At 39.1% G+C, this 17849-nt stretch overlaps 1 protein-coding gene across 2 annotated transcripts in view; it reads left to right on the plus strand.

The window, feature by feature from the left end:
* Window positions 1–1066: 1066 nt before the first annotated feature.
* SMG7 (SMG7 nonsense mediated mRNA decay factor) overlaps window positions 1067–17849 on the plus strand; it is a 69476-nt gene continuing 52693 nt past the window's right edge. For both annotated transcript variants that reach the window (XM_088128474.1, XM_088128475.1), the window contains exon 1: window positions 1067–1487. In XM_088128474.1, coding sequence (XP_087984600.1) covers window positions 1459–1487 — 29 coding nt within the window. In that variant the 5' untranslated portion in view covers window positions 1067–1458. The remainder of the gene's footprint in view (window positions 1488–17849) is intronic.

Below are 17849 nucleotides of genomic sequence, written 5' to 3' on the forward strand. Positions count from 1 at the left end.
TGATGGATGCCACCTTCCTTTTTTTTTTAAATGGGATATAAATCTAATTTTCCTTTGAAGTTGCTCTTGCAAATTGGGCAGCTATATAAATCAAGGCAGGCAGGCAGGCAGGCAGGCAGGCCGGCCAGCTGGAATGCCCACTACTTTTATAATTCTCCCCAAGATATCTTCTACTACTCCCAGGGTATATTTATTTCTCTCTTTTTCTATCTTTTTTTTGCGGGCGGGGGGGGTAAGGTGTGCACAAAAGTTTCTCCTATTTTACTTTCCAGGAAAGACCCATGGCACTGCAAAAGGACTAGAAGCATTCTTGGCACTAAATGTGAAGCTAAAGGTTGGCAATTTCTTTTGCAGCACACCACCTTCCACTTCCTTTATTACAGAATATCTTTAAAAATAGGTAGGGATTTTGGCAGGCATCCAAGTACCCCAAGTTTAGACAATGTAATGTTCCACTTGTATTGCATCGGTTCTTCCTAACACTCCAAGGATCAACTGCCACATGCAGATAAAAATTCTTGCTGCCACGCTGGAAAGTGACTTCAGAAACAGAGTCAGAGAAGTCATCAGTAATCCGCTGGCTCAAAGGAAGGCATCTCACCAAACGTAACTAAACCGGCTCTTCCGATCGGCGCCGTTAACCCTTTGGACGGGTGCGATCCTCACGGCAGACTTCGAGCTGTCCCATTGAAATGAATTCCACTTATTTCTGGGCGGGGGGCAAAAGGAAGATCTCCAGAAGATGTCTTGGCGCAAGCTAAGAGAAGGAAAGGTTAAACTGCCAGGCGGGTGTTCAGAGAGAGAGGGAGGGAGTTGGTGACTTTCCAGATGGGAGCTGGGGAAGGAGCGCACGCTAGAGTAGTTGCGACGGTTACCATGGTGATAACATATACCACTATTCATCCCCTCCTCCACTCGCACGCACTCCCCGTTGCTATGACAGCAGCACAACCAATGGGAAGTCGCATTAGAAGGCCGTCTTGCGGGCCGCGAGCTGCGAAGGGAAAGGTTTCGCTGTGCACTAAGACGGAAGTGGGTCCTGTTGAGCTTGGGCCGCGCCCGGAAGTGAGGGAAGGAGGAAAAGGAGGCATTGACAGGGAAGCTCGCCTGCTTCTAGCCGAGCACCTGCCTGCTGGATCCGCGCGAGTTGCGGGAGGCGACAGCGGCCTTGAACGTGGAGGCGGCAGTTCGAGCGAGTCTCGCGAGAATTACCTTCCCCAGTCAGGAGGCGGAGAGCGGAACCGTTCCTCCTCCCCTCGCTGCTACCTCTTTCCCTCCTCCCGCCTCCCGCCTCCTCCCCCTCCAGGAAGAGTCTGGGCCCGACACGGGAAGATGGCGGCGGCCGGAGGCGGCAGCAGCAGCGGCTGCGGCTCCCAGGCTGCGGAAGGGCCCGAGCTGTAGACCCCGACTCGGGGCCGGCGTGGACGGGCGGGCAGCGAGAGGCGGCGGCGGCGGAGGATGAGCTTGCTTTGCGCTCAGTATCTCCGGTGAGGAGGATGAGGAAATCATATTGAGGATGGGAAGCACGTTAGAGAGAGAGAGAGAGAGAGAGAGAGAGAGTGTGTTAGGAGGGTGCGGGTAGATTAATACCATTTGGGAAAGCTGTATGGACTGGAGATGCCGCTTACCCAACAGGAAACTATGAATAATCAAAACCTGGCTTTATAAGGTCTGGAAGAGAGACTTGCGTTTGAGTGGGATGCTGTACTACTCTTTGAAGGAAGGTTTCCAGGTGAAGAAGATGACGGGGAGAGTGGCAGTAGTGACAGGAGAAAGGGAAATATACGTTCTCCTGTAAGGATTTTTCACATTCCGCATTGTACATTAGTATTGGTTGTATTAGTTATCATATGCCTATTCAGCAACTGTGTGTCCTGGGCATGTGTGTGTTAAAATCTTTCTGCCTCCTAATCAGTCTTTATTTAATGTAAGACTTTACAATAATATCAGCCTGGGATTTTGGGGGGGAGGGGGTAGTGTTCATGATTAGTTATTTTGAGCAATACAACTGTACCTAAAAAAGAAAGTGAATAGACTATGGTATAAAATGGAGCATGGATTCCTCACCATCTCTTCAGCCTTTCTGTACTCCATACACCTTCTGAAATATAGTAACACTGTAGGAGTGCAAGAAATTTTAAGGCTGGGTGTAGGTAGTAAAAATGAAATGATGTGTGCACACAGGAGATGCTAAAGAAAAAAGGTAAAATTAGAGGGTTATTTTCCATTGGAGGGATTGCTCTAGTGCTGTGCTGAGAGGAGATACAGTGAGAAATAATGTGCAGAAGGGCAGTGACGTTTCATGGCTGATGGGTGAGAAGACTGCATGGCAAATGAGAAGACTGCATGGCAGAGAGGAACAGGCTATTAGGGAACTGAAGTGAGAAGCTCTTGTTCATTTAAAGATGCTGTGCAATGGCAAGTGAGAGGATGAGCATGATAACGTTGCTGCCCTAGATATATGTTAATTCGCTTATCTCTCAGCCTGAATTGTAGTTGCAATATTTGAAAGCTGTCTTATAAATTCACTGTGCAGTTATGCTTTACGCTGTTAAATGGCACTAGAATTTACCTCAGATGTAAAGTTACCCAGTAACTGCAGTAAAATGTATTCAGGAGTCCTCTGGTTAAGGTGCTTTATAATTAATTTCCAAATTACGACAACTTGGTTATCAGTACTCTGCAAGTCTGTTCTTCTAAGCTTGCAGTGCTAACCAACTGTAAATCAAAAATTATTTGTCTAACAAGAAAAGAGATCATTCAAAAGATGTTTGTTGCTGGATGATGCCCTTATTGCACATATTTCTTGGCCACAGAAGAAGACATCTTGAATAAAGAAAAAAATACTTCCCAACTTTGGTCTGTTATGCCTCAGATATTTCTGGGCATTATTCTATCATTTTGAATAAAACTGGTATAAATTACGTTTCTAGATTATTTCAGTGGTACAGAGTTGTATACATGTTATTTACCCAGGTCATAGAATGCATTGCATGGACTTATCCTTGTTTTATCAACATACATTTAAGTCTTACTAAAAGAATGATTTTTTTATTTCTCTATGTATGGCTTAGAAGCCTACACTGATAGGTCTAAATTATTAGTGAAACTATAAGAAAATGAATCATATTTTCTATGTGTTTTAAAGTAGTATCTCCAAATAAAGATCTAGCCAGTTTTAGGCTTTCCCAGTGAAAAGCAAGCAGAAGAGCACCTCCAGTTGCTATTAGATAATGCATCCTTTCAGTTTTTTAAAAGTCAGTCTATATACATGCTTGGAAGCTCTAAGGACTTGCACCTGGAGATAAATTTGGGAAGCACAATCCCTGATTAATTTGGGGGGGGGGTGGCTGTTTTCAGCATTGATATTGCTTGCACCTCTTGATGCGTTATTCTCTGGCACAGTTAGGATGTTTAGGCTTGCTTTTTGGTGCCTTCATTTCTTTCAGCCAGAGCATAAATTTAGCCTCTTGGGAGCTGAGATGTTTTACAATGCTCTCGCTGTATACTTTATTCTGTAATTTCCTCTACAGCTTTGAATTTGGGTATCATTGCTACACTGAGGATGCCCAGTCCTGTATGTTTAGGAGCTCCCTTTTTTGTTTTCAAATGAGAACAGGTTTTGGAAGGATAAAGTTAAATAAATGTATTAAATCTAGACTTAAAAAGATAATGCTGGTGAGAAATATTTATGCTTTAAGGGCATTAAATAGTTTGGCAATTGATGGAGTGATTATAATGTGGATGCGAGTTTCCCACCTTGGCTGTCATTCTTGAGCTAGACTGACTTCTGGGGCTAATTCAAGACACTGGGTTAACTTGTAAAGCTACAATTTTGAACCAACTTCCATTAAAATCATCCTCTGTTTTTGTATCAACTCTCTAGCCATCTTTACCAAATCAGTCCCTGCTTAGATTTCGCATATTCCAGTAAAATGAATAACTTCTTCTGGTAGCAGTGCCTCTGTAGCTGCAGGCCTAGTTTCCATTTTTTTACAGAATAATATTTTCTTTTTTTCATTTTTGTTCCAGATAAACCATGAAACTTGTTTGTTTCATCAGTCATCTTAGAGATATGTTTCCAGAGAACTTTTCTGATTTTGCTTTTTAACTTAGAACTGTAGGTTTTACTTTTCTTCTGTTAAGTTCTTTGCTCAAAAACATCACATGCAGTGGACTTTATCTGCTTTTTTCCCCTTCAAGATTTGCTCTGAAATTGCAGAAGACTCTTCAAAGCATTACTTGAAAATATTTTGAAGGCTGCAGCAGGGAAAGGGGAACTTGCAATATTTGATTCCATTGAAAGAAACAGTCCTGTCAGCAGAAAATAATGTGTAAATCCTGTCCAATAGTTTTAGGATAGATTCTGAAAGTGTCTCTCAAAATGCCTTTACAGTCCTACCCAGAGTACCACTTTGATTACTTTTATAGGGCATCATGGTATATGAGATGAAAGCAGACTTTCTACAGAAAACTAGTGCTTTTTGAATTGAAATTAGAAGCCAGAAAGGAAAGTGGTGGACGTGCTAATTCAGTGTATTGTCCTCTTACACAGTTAGAAAATGGACTATATAATTCTCTATCTGTAGAAGTTCTAAGCAGTCATCAGTGGTAGAGTGTAATGAAATTATAAAATATTTTTTCACACTAACAGTCCATATCTTGTGTCTTTACATTTGCTTATTTTTGTTTTCTCAGAATAATTGTATAATTTGATTGCTCTTGAAATAATAATTCCATTATGACCATACTTTATAAGCTCTCTGTAGCAGTTTTGGGATATTTTGGATTTGTTTGTGTATACCTTTCCCAAAGCCTTGGTTGTATAACCAGTTCTTGTAATAATAATTCCATGATGGCCTGTCCTTTTAAAAATGTTCAAGAGAGATATATTGTGCCTAACTAAATTGCTTACTGCTGTTGTCTGCAAATTTGCCACTGAAACTGTCCCCATAATAAAGTTTTTCTAGGGAAGTATAGCTTCTATAAGGTCATAGTGTTACATTGTAGGGCAAAAATATTTATAAATATTGTGATGAAAAGTGAAAGAATAAACCACGTGCAACCATTTTGTAATTGTAAAACCATGGTAGCAAATAATTATTGTGACCATTAAAGATCTATCACCTCTAAGTGATAGTCCACTGGACTTAGGCAGCCAATAAATTAAAATTAACAACAGCAACAATAATAATTGAAGTATATAAAAGATTATAAGACATAATAGTTAAGGCTGCAAAAGTGATAAATAACAAATCTCACTGAGTGAAGTAATGTTGACTTCTGAGTAAACATGCATAGGTTTATGGTTTAAAACTGGTCCCAAACTCATTCAGTCTCTGTAGGAGTTCATAATACATAAGCCAAATCATATTCATATAAAAGCTAGGGTATACTTGTGATATTTCAAAAGCATGAGATAAATTCTAATCTGGCTAAGATGACCTCTGATGTATAAAATGTTTATCACATATTCAAGAGGGGGAAAAATCCATATTTTTAAAACATGTGGGATGTTGGACCAGTCATGAAATTTCAGTGTAACCTGTTTCAGAGAGTTGTGATGTAAATCTGATGTAGGGTTGTATATGTTGTTTTAAGCTCCCAAGGGAAAAGGTGGGATATAAATATAATAGAATTGTTCTTATATTTGACTTTGGGGATATGGTAGTATTAAATGATGCAATTTTCAGTTTACCATTATGTTGATTGTCAGTGCCTTTGAGCCCCTTTGAAGGTAAGATACACAATTAATTCAGAACGTCAAGTGTTTATTTGAAGTCTGGTGAATGAGATTGAAACCTAATTAGAACTGATATTCAACATGATTTTCAAAGACTTTATTAATAGCCTGTTGGTAGCTCAGATTGAATAAACTCTAGTTTATATCAAAATGGTATACTATGAAAGCCATTTTGATTTTATGTTCTCTGTTTTCAGCTTAGTTTGGCTGCTTAATGTTGTTCAAGTGGTTAAACATCATAGTTACTATACAGTGTACCACATTCTCTGGGATTGCACCCAAGGCGCCTATTACTATTGGTACTATCTTTGCTTTCTTTTGCCACAGTTGTTGTACTTCTATTTAAATAAGTCTTCATATGTTGTGGTTTTCTTCAGTTCTTTCTCTTCTATTCTGCTCTCTCCAGGTATTGTAATGTCCACTATCCAGACTTTTTTTTGACTTTCTTATCAACAGTTGTTAAGTCTGGGGTATTATGTGGCAGATGCTTGTCTGTTTGAATTCTAAAGTCCCAGAGTACTTTAGCTTCTTCATTTTCTATTACTTTGTCTGTTTTAGGGTCCCACCAGTTCTTGCTTGCAGGCAAATGGTATTTCTCGCAGATATTCCAGTGCACCATTGTTGCTACTTTGTCATGCCATTGTTTGTAGTCAGTCTGTGTGATCTTCTTGCAGCAGCTAACTAGGTGGTCTGGTGTTTCGTCAGCTTCTTTGCAGGCAGCATTTGCTGTGTTGCTGTCTTCTCAATTCTGGCATTATATGCATTTGTTCTTAAGGCTTGGTCTTGCACAGCCAGAATTAGCCCTTCTGTCTCTTTCTTCAACTTTCTTGCTCTTAGCCATTACCCGGTCTTCTTGTTATTTGCTCTGCCTGCTAGTTTTGTGTGTGTGTGTGTATTGGCCATGTAATACTTTGCCTTGCCATATCTCTTTTCTCTTCTTCATTTGGTCTTTCTAATAGGTTTGGTGTCTTTGGTATTGAGTAAGCCTTCATGGTGTACTAGCTTCAGTGCATCTTCTTCACGGTCCTTCAGATATTCTTCCGATGCCCTTTTTTCTTCTTCAACTGTCTGGTGTACTTGTAACTTTTCACCTATGCTCCTTGGTAAGTAGAGTCCGTCAACATTGCTGCGTGGATGAAGGGCATGATTCGTTGTCATTATTTTTCTGGTCTTCCTATCCAGGGCTTTTAGTTCAGCTTGAGTCCAGTCCACTATTCCAGCTGTATATCTAATGACTGGAATTGCCCAGGTGTTAATCACCTTGATGGTATTTCTGCCACTGAGTTAAGCTTTAAAATCTTCTTCACTCTTCTGATGTATTCACTACTAACCTTCTTCTTGACTTCAGTGTGCTTGATGTTGTCAGCCTGAAGGATGCCCAGGCATTTGTAGTGATTTTTTTCTTCCAGACTCTTGATGTTATTTCCATTGGGCATCTTGATTCCCTCAGTTTTCACTATTTTTCCCCTGTTGATGGTAAAGGTGGCACGTTTGTCCAGTCCAAACTCCATTGCAGTATCTTGACTGTATATTTGGACAGTGTTGAGCAGCGATTCCATTTCAGATGATGTTTTTCCATACAGCTTCAGATCGTCCATGTAAAGGAGGTGGGATAACCTGGCAGATGTTTTTGATGTTTGATAGTCATGGCCTGACTTGTTCAGTATTGTTGACAGAGGAATCATTGCAACAACAAATAGTAGCGGTAATAATGAGTCTCCTTGAAAGATTCCTCTCTTGATTTTAACCTCTCCCAGTCTATCACCATTGACCGGCCACTATGTCTTCCATTGTGCCATTGGTCTTTGCACAAAGCCTCTGATGTTTCTCCTGACTCCTGTTATTTCTAGGTACTTGATTATCCTATCATGTGGCAGGGAGTCAAATGCCTTCTTGTAATCAATGCAAGCTACATTCAAATTAGTCTTCCTTCTCTTGCAGTTTTCCAAAATCATTGTGTTAATTAGGAGCTAATATTTTGTCCCCCTGCTGTTTGGACAGATTCCTTTATGCTCAGATGGAAAGATGTTTTCAGTTAGATGCTGTTGGACTGCATCAGTTATCAGGCCTGTAGATGCCTGGTGCTGCCCCTTTTGCTGAATCTTTCATTATCAGGTAGGTTTTGCCAGATGTTAACCAATCTTCAATTTCACCTTCTTCTAGTCTGTTGTTAAACTGCTTGGCAATGAGTGGGTGCAGACCAGTCAGGTGTTTCAACCAAAAACCATACAGTTCATCTTCACCTGATGCTGACCAATTATTGATCTTCCTTGCCCTTTTCTCTACCATTTCTGCTGTTATTACAAGTTATTTTATTTCAGCTACTTTTTTATTCTTATCTACCTCCTTTATCCAAGCTGCATTCTTGTTGTATTTCTTTGGGTTGTCTCATAGCTGCACCCAGAACTGCACTGTTTCTTCTTTGTCAGGTGTTGATTGGCTAACTGCAGTCTCTCCACTGATGGATTGGTAGAAACATTTCTGATTCAACTGAAATTGGAGATTCTGCCTGTAGTGTGCAATTCGAGCTTCGTATTTGCTGATCTTTTTGGCTGTGGCTGTTATTTGCTGCTTTATTATTTCCAGTGTTTCCTTGATCTTCCTTGTTTCTAGGTGATATTCCTTAATCAGGTATTCTTTGGTTTTTTTGTTGTTCAGTTTTTTTCTTTCATATGTGCTAGCTTGCTTGCATCTGATTTTAGCATGCCGATCTTATTTTCCAACCTGATCTTCCCTTTTGGTGGTGCACTGTTTGGCTTTTTTTCTTGTTTGTTGATTTTGCATCCAAAGTATTCAGTTCAAACTGCAGCCATACTGTACATTAGTTGGGTTGTTTCTTGCAGTGAGCTGGTGCTTATATTTAATATTACAGTATTGGCATTGTTTAATACTTGTGCTAGTTTTGTCTTTGTAACAAGCTTCAATGCAGGCAACCTTATTCTGTTCTTTTTGTGCTGTTCTAGATGCTTAGTTATTCTTTGATTCAATTCCCCTCGTTTTTTAGTTAGAGGGATTTGTTCTTTCTGAGGAGAAGGCTCTACTGTCTGAGCTACTTCTGGCAAGACTTCGATTCTTTTTGCCCTGGCTAGACCTTTATAGTTCTTCCAATTCTACTTCTGTGAATACTTTCTCTTGTGTTATAAATCAGTGTTGATCTGCTAGCCTATGTTCTGTTATTTCTGATTCTGGATGTTTTTCTTTCCAGAACTGGTACATTCTTTTCAGGTAGCCTCTTCTTGTTGAACTTGATTTGTAATAGGAAATCATTATTTCTTTGTTTTCAGTCTTTGTATATTTGCGATGGGTAAACAACTTTTCTTCCAGTAGTTTTACAGCTGCTGGCTCTGCCTGCTCAATCAATAGTCCTGAGTCCTGTAGCCCACTTGTCACCAAATGTCCAGGAACTAGAACACCTAGCACGATCCTTGTTGACCCGAGGGACAACCAATCCAGTATGGGTTTCTGTAAATTATGTCTCACCATATTGTTTATGGGAGCGACACTCTTCCTCTGGCTCCTCTGATGAGACCTGTCTAGCATGGTTAAACGTCTGGCATAGCTTTCATCCACCTCAGAGCATGGAAGCCCCACAAACACGTCAAGGTAGTGCCTCACTGGGGGTATTATTATTGTTGTTGTTGTTGGTCGCACAGTTAGCCAGATGTTTAGACTGGATTTGGCATTTTTATCCTCCTATTGAGTCCTTCCCAAGGACCTGGGATAGTTGTTGTTATTGGTGGTGGTGGTCGTACAGCCAGCCAGATGTTTAGACTGGATTTGGCATTTTTATCCGCCTATCGAGTCCTTCCCAAGGACTTGGGATAGGCAGATGTGGTTGTTTGATGGTGTTAGAGGTATCGTTGCAGGATATAAGCTGTTCCAAGTCAAGGTGCCTTTTGCAATTGACTGATAGTGATTTTGTTAGTGCCGATGGTGTTCAAGTGGTGCTCAGGATGTTTTGGGATTGCACCTAAGGCGGCTATAATTATTGGTACTATCTTTGCTTTCTTTTGCCATAGTTGTTCTACTTCTATTTGCAAGTCTTTATATTTTGTGATTTTCTTCAGTTCTTTCTCCTCCACTCTGCTGTCTCCAGGTATTGCAATGTCCTCTATCTAGACTTTTTTGTCGTTGTTGTTGTTGTTATTATTATTATTATAATACATATCCCTTGAGGGGTCTCCAAAAAGAATGTAAAAGTTAGAAATTTATACTGTTCTCTCCTTTGAGTCTATTGTTTGGGGGTGGTATCCCCATTTCCCTTTTCCTGAGAGTTGCAGGTACCCAATATTTCATCTCCTTCTTCTGTGCCTGGATTGTCAACCCTATATACTTGGCATTCATACCTATTGGTTGTTTTTGCTATGCTACCAAAGAAAATTTGCTGATAACATGTAATTATTCTGTCATGCCTAATGTATCTTTCTTTGCACACAAACTTTAAATTTGTATACCTCCCAGAGTCATTGGGAGTCACATGGCATTCAAGTTGTTGTTGTTGTTGTTGTTGTTGTTATTATTATTATTATTATGTGGTATGCATCCAACACATTGTAATCGTGTGAATTCTTTCATTTTGTTAGCATCTAACATGTCATTAGCTCATTTTTACAGTCTGTGGTACAGCTTGCATGCAGCCTGTCTTTGATAGCAACCCTTGAGGTAGATTAATTATCAGAATTACACAAAGAGTGTGCTTTGGGAGCTCTGTATGTAGTTTTCTATATATTCCTCTGTTTCAGCAAATCACTTTCCGAGATTTCTATATCAGTTTATGCTTGAAGGATTCTGTATGTATAGTGTATAAAAATGAGTTTCTTGAAGCTTCTGCAGATTGACAACTGTGGCTTTTTGCTGATGCTATCTCTTCCTGATGAGTTTAATCCTTTGGATGGATTGCTGAAGCTCTAGAAAATATGTTCTGAGGAATTAAATCTTTTCAGCATTTAGCTTTCTACAAGGATACAGTATAGTAAAATAACCCTGGCAAGACGGAGTGGCTGTGGGTTAATGGCCCCTCAGTCCCTAGGAATTTGCCATCTTTGGTTCTCGATAGGGTGGCACTGCCCCAGACAGACCCGGTGCATAACTTGGGGGTCCTCTTGGACTCATGACTCCTGCTCAAAGAGCAGGTGGCAATCGTGGTCAGGAGGGCCTTTGCACAACTTCGTGTTGTCTGCCAGTTATGCCCTTTCCTGGACCGAGAGGTCCTTCGAACAGTCACTCATGCCCTGGTCATCTCCCATATAGACTATTGTAATGCACCCTACATGGGGCTACCCTTGAAGAATATCCGGAAGCTTCAACTGGTCCAGAATGCGGCTGCACGGACGATTTTAGGTGCATCAAGCTGCATTGGATGCCAGTTTGCTTCTGGGTCCAATTCAAGGTGTTGGTTATCACCTTTAAAGCCCTACATGGCATGGGTCCAGGGTACCTGAAGGACCATCTCATCCCCATTACATCAACTGGTCCCACCGGGTCATGCAGAGAGGGCATACTACGGACCCCGTCTGCAAGAAAATTTCATCTGATGGGGTCTAGGAGGTGAGCCTTCTCTGCAGCAGCCCCTGCCCTGTGGAACACCCTTCCCCCAGAAGTGAGGTTGGGCCCCTCCCTTTTAAACTTCAGAAAAAAACTGAAGACCTGGTTTTGTCATTATGCATGGGGTGGGGATGGGAATAGTCAGTTTTGAGGATGGCTCGTTCCCTAGTCTTACCTTTGACCAATATTATCTGGTCACAGGTTGCAATAATACCACCATCGCTTGGATTATATCATATTTAATAATTGTATTTTATGCTGTATAATTTATGTTTTTACTGGTTTTAAATTGTTTGGTTGTGAACTGCCCAGAGTCCCTCCTTCTCAGGGAGTTGGGCGGTGATGTAAATTTGATTTATAAATAAATAAATAAATCCTAATTAACAGGGGATTGCTGTAGATGGTGAAAAAGCTATAGTGGAGAGTTGTTGCTTTTTGATAGAGGTTGTTAATTTGAAAATTTGGTTAACAGAGGTAACTTTATTTTTGGCATAGTGTTTATTTGTTTTTATTTCTTGTGTTCATCTTTCTTAAAGCTAACTGTCACTTGACTTTTTAATGAAGCATTAAAATTGACTGCAGATTTATGCTTCATATAGCTCCCCATTTAATCCAGACCATACGGATTATGAGAACTATTTCTTTATTAGGACCTGTGTTCTCCAAGGGTGATAGAATTTAAGTTCATATGTCACCATGTATTCAGATTAAGTTCTTCCTGGTGCTGTGGTGATCTCTGATTGTACCCAGAACTTCCTAGGAAGATTAGAGTAGCTTTTGCCTATGTAGGTCTATGGTTATTATGCTTCTTCTGATAAGACTTGGTCACCTCTTTACTGCAGAAAACTGAATGGATGTACTGTATGGAGATTTTTAGGGAAGAGATGGCAGGCAGTCTTGTGTACCAAAGCCTCTATCACCAGACACCTTCCTTCTTTGACCTGGCAAAAAGTTTGGGAGCTTTACCTGGGAGAAAAGTGCCTGCTGAAAAAGCGGAATGCACACATAACTTATGCTTTTGTACTGTGCCATGCTATGCAGTGAAGAAATGACAGCTTTGGCATTTTCAATTTGAGTGCACTATGAAAGCATTTCCATTTATCCTAATACATAAAACTTCTAATAACTTATTTACTTACTTACCTACCTACCTAGTTACTTACTTACAGGACTTATATGGCTGCCTATGTCATATAATGACTCTAGGCGGCTCACAACAATCCATAAAACTATGGTTAAAAACAAAAGTACCCTTCCCCCCAGATGCCAGACCAAACATTCTTGTAGCTCAACCGCCATTCTAGCCCAATTACTGGGAGAAGAGCCAGGGCTTCACAGCCCTCCAGAAGGCTAAAAGGGTAGGGATCCCTCTGATCTCAGGATGAGAGGCTGTTCTAAAGGGCTGGGGCAGCCACTGAGAAGGTCCCGTCAGCTGGCAACATTTACAGGAGGGGACCTGGAGCATCCCCATCCTATCTAACCTAGTAACCTAATGTTTGTATGGGGCACTGATGTGCCCAAATTTTAAAGAGAGATTGCCTGTTTATTGTTTTTTGTAGTCTTTATATTTTGATTTTATTTCCTGCAGCCTATGAACCTTTTCATCAAACAAAGAGGGAATGGGTAGAAATACTGTGCATCTATAGAACTTTGTGTGTGTGTGTGTCATATATTTTGTAACTTACCATTATTTCTTTTTTTAATAGTAATTTCATTAAAAATTACAATTAAAAAGATAAAAACTATTACAAACTAAAAGAATCAAATAAAAAGAAAATAGAAAGTGCAAAAAGAAAAAATGGAAAAGAAAGAAAAAATAAGAATATATTAAAGAAAAAGAATTGTATAAAGAAATGACTTCTCCCTTCATCACAAGTATAAACAATTTTAGTAACTTATCACCTTCTTTTAAAATGCAACAAATGATCTCTTCTTCCCATATCCCACCTCTTATCTATAAACAAATCCTTAAAGCCTTGTTGTTCAGTTCTGATCAGCAGAACTGGTCTAGTAGTCCAAACCCTTCCTTTTACTTTTAACAATATGATCTTTAGTCCCTTCAAATAATGTCCTAGAACTTGATTTCTTTTCACTTTTTCTTTGTCCTTTTTCACAAAATTCTTCAAAGCTTTAACAAGTCTTTTTTGTAAATCCAATATAGGAAAGTTATCCAGGTCACTTTTTCAGTTTGTTATTTGTATATCCATTTTAATTATTAAGATATCAGCTGGTTTCATTTGTATGTCCAGTGTAGCATCTTTTTCCATATCATTCTTGTAGCCTGTCATTTTTAAATCCACTTTCAGATCAATCTCTTGTGCAGTAAAACTTGTTCCTCTTCTATAACATCTTTTAAACATAGTCTATCTATAGAGGCAGACACTCTTAAAATTAACTTCTGGGTCCATTATTCAAAAGTATCTTTAAATATGTCCAATGTTAAAATATTTTGCTCCATTCTGTATTAGTAAATCAAATTTCAGTGTTCTTCTCCTTTAATTGCAATCTTTAGTTCCTTCTGGTTCCCTCTAATATCCAACTTTGGTCTCATCCTATCAAAAAAAATTTTTTTTTAGAGAATTCAAAACAAAAGCATTTTCCCACAGGAAGGATTCTTATAATTAATTCCAAACCCTTATTTCAAATCCATCTGGACCCTTAGTCCATTTATAAATTTCCAAAATCAAAGTTCTAATCACCCTTTTGCTGTTTATCCCCCCTCCCCCCAGATCTTTAAGTCCTTAAACTTGTATTTAAAACTTCTTTTGCTAGGATTAAAGGAAACTCACCCAGTGCTGTAAAATTTACCAACCCAAAGGTTCTTAAGAGCTGAAAAGCAGTTAACAAGCAATTTCCGAAAGTGATTAGAAAAGGGAGTATGCAAACCCAGTGTCCTTTTGAAGGTGCTGACCATGGTTTGAGCAAAAAGTTGGCTATTCCCTTGTCTCCCAGAACTCTAAACCCACTGTAGACTGCTGTCTTGGACTGTCCTCGTGAGAAACAATTGTCTGAAGCACTTGTGGGCAATCTCAAGTTCTCTCCTTGCCTGGAGAGGAATTACAAAGATCTGGTCTACTTGCTGGATCTTCATTCGCTATGGTCATCGGCTCCGCTTTGAGTGGAGCTGTCTTCAGTTCACCATTTCTTCCCTGGAATTCCTAACTTACCATTATTTCTAACTGTGCTTATGTTGCTATTCAAAACTAAAACTTTACACTTAATAGGTTCTTTTTGATTGTATGTTGAATTTAGATGTGAATTGTAGTACAATTATAGCAGTGCTGAAATAAAAATGACTAATTTCAGAATGTAGTGAGTCACACTTAGGAAGCCATTTAAAGTATCGTTTAAGTCATGGTTGCATGTGGGCAATACCTGTGAAATGAGTTCAGGGAAGTAGGGTGGAAATTAGTTGGTACATGTGCATACACAAACATACATGTGTGTGTAAGAAGACAGTGAAAACTTGCTAGATTTGCATAACTGATAATAGGTTGGATATATGTGCAATCTTAAGTAGAGTATGCGTTGCTTTAACTAGAAAGTTGATGACTTCAAGGTCACTCTTGGGATCTTGGGATGCAGGCTGGTAACATATTATTAAATTGTTTGTCTATGGAAGTAATTCCAGTTTTTTATGAAGTAGTGCAGTGTATGAATCAGCAAATAATGTATGTAGTCAGTGGAATTAACTTGATTCCTAATATTACATGGCATCTAAATGTATATCTGTAGTTTTGCATAAATAACCAACATTATTTCCTCTTACTTAATTTTGAATTGTCTAAACTGGTTTGTAAGTATCAGACTCTTAGAAAATTAACTTTTTGTAATAAAACATGGTTCAATCTTTCTAGAAGCTCTACTTTCTCATATTTCTTTCTTTGCTATTTTTCATGTTTCTTCTGATATCTCTTGCTTTTATCTTTTTGTGAAAAAGATTGTTCACTGTAGCTTCTTTTCTGTTCTGCGGGATGTTCTTTTTGTGATGAACTTCCTTTCTTAGTATGGAGGTAGCATAAATTCACATTCTCTTCCTTTTTCATGGTTTACTAATATTTGAAATCTGAAACATGATAAGAACCTTGGATAAGCATTTATAATCTTATTTATGTTTGGCATTCATTAGCATGTATACTACTACTTTAGCTCACAATGAAGCTTGAAAAAATCATTAAGCATATGCACTTCAGCAAGGCCACTGGATTTGATGATATTCAAACTGTTTAAGCAAAATACTTTTGACTGTATACCAGAAAATAGTGCCTGGAATTGTGCAATTAATATGTAAAAACAGGCAATATACTGAACAGTCATATTGTTTTATGTGCTGAAACCAGGCAAAGATCTTTCATGTCCAAAGAGCTTCTTACCAATTTCCCTGTTGTACCATCCATGCACACATTGTAGATGAAAGACTGATACTGGAACAAGCTGGCTTTTGACTAGGAAAGTCATGTATAGGTCCAATACTGAATTCCTTCCAATATGGTGAAGAGTGTATTGAGAGATATCAAATCACATGTAGAGTGTTGACCTCTCAGCAATGCACATAATTTCCAAACAGAGCTTGTTATCCTGTGCACTCTGCCTGGAAGGAGGTAATCTGGGTAAACCCCTTCATGAGAATTGGAACACCTAGTTCGCCATATTAGAATGCTCTGTAATTTGATAGATGTAATATTCCACTTACTAACCTTTTATGCTCCCCTACACCCATATAATGCTCCTAACCCTTCTTTTAGATTCTTCTTGATTCTTGTTTCTTTATGTATGCTTTCTGTTTCTAATTCATATATCTTTTATACCTTCTAGTTTTTCAGGGTTTTTTTAGATTTCTATTTTTACTCTGATGTATCCTCTATGCTTTTTAAATGAGTATATCCCACCCTCCTTATGCTGGTCTATGACCATAGTAAAGATTTGATTTGTGTAACACCTTCCCTTCCACATATAAAATTTGTGATTTCCTTAGTGCTGGTATACTATTTGAAATAAGTATAGTACTTGTAATATTAAATTTTAATCTATATACCAAGTAAAATCACGATAAAATCTTGCAAATTAAATAAAACCAGTGGAAGCCTAATGACTTGCCCACACAAATCTGGGTTTCTGTCAGAGCTTATTCCACTCTACCTGTTTGAGGCAACAGCCAATTCATCCAAGCAATGTGGAGAACATAGTCTGCAACACAGCCTGACGACTTACATGCACAAAGTAGGGTCATTGTCAGTATTTACCCCCACTCAACTTGGAGAAGTCAGCAGCAAAGGTACAATTTTTTACAACTGCTGCTATAAAAACCAAATATTGATCCTAAATAAATGTGGAATGAAAAATGAAAGCTGCTGTCTCAAAAATAAAACCCAGATTTCAGGAATTATGCAAAACTAATCAAGCTCATCCCTTCCATTAAAAAAGTATGGTTTTAAATTTGATTGTTTTATTGCCTATTTCTAATGGAAAGTTAGATCATATGACCGTGGGATGCTGCGACTGTGCGGGATTCACCTAATGACGGCAACTGGGGCTCCTGCAACTGCTGTCATAAATTGGTGCAATTAAGTGATGTTGTGCTTTACAACCACACCACTTAGTGATAAAATTGCCAGTCCCAATTACCATTGTTAAGTGAGGACTACCTGTATTATTCCATAGCCAAATTAAATCACAAGATGTGGAGAAGTAGGATCTGTCTGTACAATCTGACTTGCAAGACATAGATGCAATAGCAGTGGAAGATACCCCAGCCTGTCAGATAAGGGCTCTTTCCAAAGACTCAGTGGAGCTGAGTTCAGATTTATACAGATCAAGCTTATGTTTGAACTGTTTGCTGCAGCATCCTCCAGTAGGAAAAAAGCACAAAATACTTGGGATCTGCAGCCAGCCAGGGTCTCCTCTGACAATAGCAAACACTGGCTGGCAGACCACTTAACAGATTTGCCCAGTGACTATGGCAGAATATGCCCAATGTTGGATGTTATTGGTAAATGAAAGCCAGTTCTGGACTGCAGAAATCAGGTAACCACTGGATGACAACAATAAGAAATAGAAGATTCCATTCTTTGCTATTATCTAGTGATCATCATTCAGATTTTTGCAGCTCAGATTAGGTAGCTGTAATGAAAATAGCTGTGTATCTGATTGTATACTGCGTGTCCAGTGTGTGAATGTGTATGCATGCATCCATATAGAGAGAAATACTGTAGAGTGAAACTTATTTCTGGTTTAGAAGATGGCTACCAAACAAATGCAAAGCTGTATCACTTAGCTAAGTGTCATTATTTGGGGAGCACTTTATTTGAGTTGTATACCTCCTTTGACATTGAAAAAATGTAAAGTGGGGGAGGAGAGATACCATTCTGGAGGACTTTGATCTAAGATTGAAGGACATGGTTCAGGACAATGGGAATTACTATAGGCATTGGGGTTTTCTTCTGTAGTTGGTATATGCTTGATATCCTCAGGAAGTTAGGCTAAGGGAAAACACCTGTTTTAACATCTAAGCCAAGAAAATCAGTTACCCAGAGTGGGAAGTAAGTTACATGCCAGTGTGATG

The sequence above is a fragment of the Python bivittatus genome, unplaced genomic scaffold (assembly GCF_059951505.1).
Source record: "Python bivittatus isolate LINGU-HERP-01145 unplaced genomic scaffold, Pbiv_v1 ctg000700_np1212, whole genome shotgun sequence".
Lineage (NCBI taxonomy): Eukaryota > Metazoa > Chordata > Lepidosauria > Squamata > Pythonidae > Python > Python bivittatus.